Source organism: Gossypium hirsutum, chromosome D01, assembly GCF_007990345.1.
Source record: "Gossypium hirsutum isolate 1008001.06 chromosome D01, Gossypium_hirsutum_v2.1, whole genome shotgun sequence".
Taxonomy (NCBI): Eukaryota; Viridiplantae; Streptophyta; class Magnoliopsida; order Malvales; family Malvaceae; genus Gossypium; species Gossypium hirsutum.
In genome coordinates, this window is record NC_053437.1 from 60,749,301 (window position 1) to 60,752,548 (window position 3,248).

At 35.6% G+C, this 3,248-nt stretch overlaps 1 protein-coding gene across 1 annotated transcript; it reads right to left on the minus strand.

Moving 5' to 3' along the window:
• Nucleotides 1-1,929: 1,929 nt before the first annotated feature.
• On the minus strand, nucleotides 1,930-2,775 carry LOC107921271 (probable F-box protein At5g04010). The gene has a single exon (XM_016851143.2). The coding sequence runs from the start codon at nucleotides 2,751-2,753 to the stop codon at nucleotides 2,016-2,018; it is 738 nt and encodes a 245-aa protein (XP_016706632.2). The 5' UTR covers nucleotides 2,754-2,775; the 3' UTR covers nucleotides 1,930-2,015.
• Between the last annotated feature and the right edge of the window lie 473 nt (nucleotides 2,776-3,248).

The following is a 3,248-nucleotide window of genomic DNA, read 5'->3' on the forward strand; positions in this document are numbered from 1 at the left end:
ACGAGGGGTCTCCGACGGCACAAATAGATTCAGGTGCCTTCTCTTTTCTTTTTTCTATTCGTTTTTTTATAAAAATAGGGAAGAAAAACAGAAAAATAAAAAAACGAAAATAGATCTCAAACCGAAAAAATAAAAATCACCTTAAGTGCTCTTTGCTTTTTATTTTCTAAAATGTTCCAAAAAGAAAAAATCAGAACCCCCCTTTTACAATGAAGATATTCGGCTTTTTATAGCCTAAATTACATGTTATTTTTGCTATTTTTCTTGCGTTTCTATTGTTTGCGTGTCTTGTAAGTGACGACACCAGTGAGGGACGGTGATGTGACTGTGGCGGTGGCATACGCGCGGCGGTGGCGACTGGCAGGGCAAGTGGGCGACCCTAGGTGCGGCGCACCTAGGGTTAGGGTTACTGTTTTGTTGTCTCTGTTTCTGCTAATGGTGGGCCTATTAGGCTGAATTGGGTTATTTGGGTAGGTTTAGTTGGGATATTGGGCCTGTAATGGGTTATTTGGGTATTGGGTAGGTTTAGTTAGGGTATTGGGCCCTGGGTCAAAATTGGGCTTGTACACTCACCGTTCCAGTAATAAATCAAAATGACCACTTCTCTTTTCTACATTAGCGTAAATTTCGATCTATACTGGTTGCAGCGGCTTGTTCCTGCCAATTCTAGTTGCATCGACTAATGTCACGGGCCAAGGTGCAAAGCCCGTGACCATTGTGCGCATCCCATGAAGGTCTATCGATTAGATGGGAATCATTTGACCTACGAAAATTGGCTCGATTCAAAAAACTGATGAAGAAGCCTGTTTGATGATGCAGATATGGAAACATAGGCTTCCTTGGTAAATAGGGAAACTAATCTTAGAAGATTGAGGGGAGTCATATCTGTTAAGATTAGATTTAATTTGATTATGTAATCTTGTAAATCCCTTGATTGTAGGGATAGTTTTAATATCGTCTGTCAATGTAACATGATCTAGACTGGTGGTTCTGAGGGAGTTCAACAATAAATAGAGTCTCCCCCTCACTTGTAAAGCATCCATTTGGATCCATTCATCCATTATATTCTTGTATTCTTTGAGAAAGTAATACAATTGAGAGCATTTACTCGAACACCTCTCGTCCATAAATTTTCTGTGGCTATTCTATTTTTTGAACTTTTTTTTTTGTTTTGCTTTCGCTATATAAATTTGTGTTTTGGAGGAATTATTTATGAATCCTCAACTGTTTGCTGGTTAGGTTGACTTGACATGTTTACATCGAAATGATCGTCAAAGGCCGCACAGATTGCGAAACTAAAGTTCTAGCATTGTGACACTAGAATATTGCGCACCAACCGTTACATGAATAATATTAAAAAATAAATAAAATTATTATTTTTAATAAATTAAAAAAATTATTAATCAAATTTAAATTTTAAATTTTAATCAAGGCAAATGAACAATGTTAAAATTTAAATTAGAAAATTAATAAATAATTTATATAAGAAACGGAAAAAATTTTCTTAAATGCTTCATGAATACAATTTTATTTATTATGAGATCATCTTATTGTTATAGATAATTATAGATAATTTTGTTGTTAAGTATGTGAGATGTATTTATCTTTATTTATTTTATGATAAAATGGTGTTTTTTTTATATAATCAATTAATATTTTTTATATTTAAAATTATATAATCTAATACATTTGGAATTCAACTACCTAGTTTTAGGAATAAAATTAACAAATAAAAAAGAATTGGAATAGATGAATTTCATTAACCAATAATCGACTTCTCGAGGTAATCAGCTTATTGACTGCCGGTAAAAAGATTGACATTGCCTAAATTTTGCCTAGACCTACCAAGGGGCTCTTTTATATTATTCTATATGCCAGGAAATTAAAATTAAAATTAATTCAACCATCCATCCATCCATCCAGCTTCCCTAAATAAAAATAAAGTTGTTTCATCACTGAAAACCCAAAAAGCTTGCTGAATTGAAACAGAGAGCTGGATTTAGTTTCAATGTCAACTACATGCCATCACATTGACAAGGCAAAAGAAAATGCTGCAAATATCTAAGCCCATCTTCAATACTCACATACCTCCAATCTACAACCCTTAATATCCCTACGCTCACTTTTTCCACTTCCATGTCCACCTTCAAATCTGCAACAATCCCACTTCCCACTTCGCTGGAGCAACACCCTGCGCAAGGAAGCTCCTCCGAGAACCACCCTTCCACCGCCCTACAACTCAACTTTCCTTGCCAATCCATCATTGTAAAAATTGCTTCCCATCCTTTTAACACCACGTTCCACGTTACTTTCATCTCTTCCAAACCTTTAATCCCCTTAAAACTGCCATGCTTTACGCCAACATCGAACTTGAACACTTGGTTGTTATTCATTTTGCTTGCGACTTCTGCTATGGTGAAGATAGGGACTCCCTTGGTGGATAATTGAATGGTGAAGACAATGTTGTCTATGGAAAGGCGTGGTTTCGATGGGGGGTTATGACGCCGTTTGAAGGCTGCGAGGCCAGTAGCATAGAGGCGATGATATGGGACGGAAGGATAAGAGATTTTGAGATTAGACAAAGAAGGAAAACTAGAAGAACAAAGGGGCCGCCAAACGACATCTAGGGACATAGCTTGACACCATGATTTGGAAACACATGAAGCAAGGGCTAAGGTTTGAGGATCAAGGTAGTGAGCAACCATGACAAGGGCTTCCCATGGTGGTAGATTTTTGGACCTTGTCTCAGACATTTTTAGCTTTGGTTTCTTTCTTCCTTGTAGATTCAGGGACTTTGGTTTCATTTTATTAGCTGTTTGAGGTGAGAACTTCTGTGGAGGGCACGTGTAATATGATGGGGTGTTGCATGGAATTTAATTTACACGTCAGGTAGGAGAAACAGATTCTAAGCATTACACGTGCATTTTTATGTCATGCACACGTTTGATGGGATTTCTATCATCGTTTTGTCCAACAATTAGAGCCAAGGTAAATTACACCATTAATCACTAAATTATGACTAAATTTTAGTTTAGTTTTAGTCACTTAATTAAAAAGGATTATAATTTTATTATTAAATTATTAAAAATTTTCATTTAAGTCATTGGAATGTTAAAATTGATGTTATATGGCTTTCTTCATTGCACTAACTGCACAAATTGAAAGCTTTCTTTCCCATTTTCTCTACAATTTAATTTTTTTTCGTGAAACAACTTTAGACATTATAAATCTGTGAACCAAAATTTAAA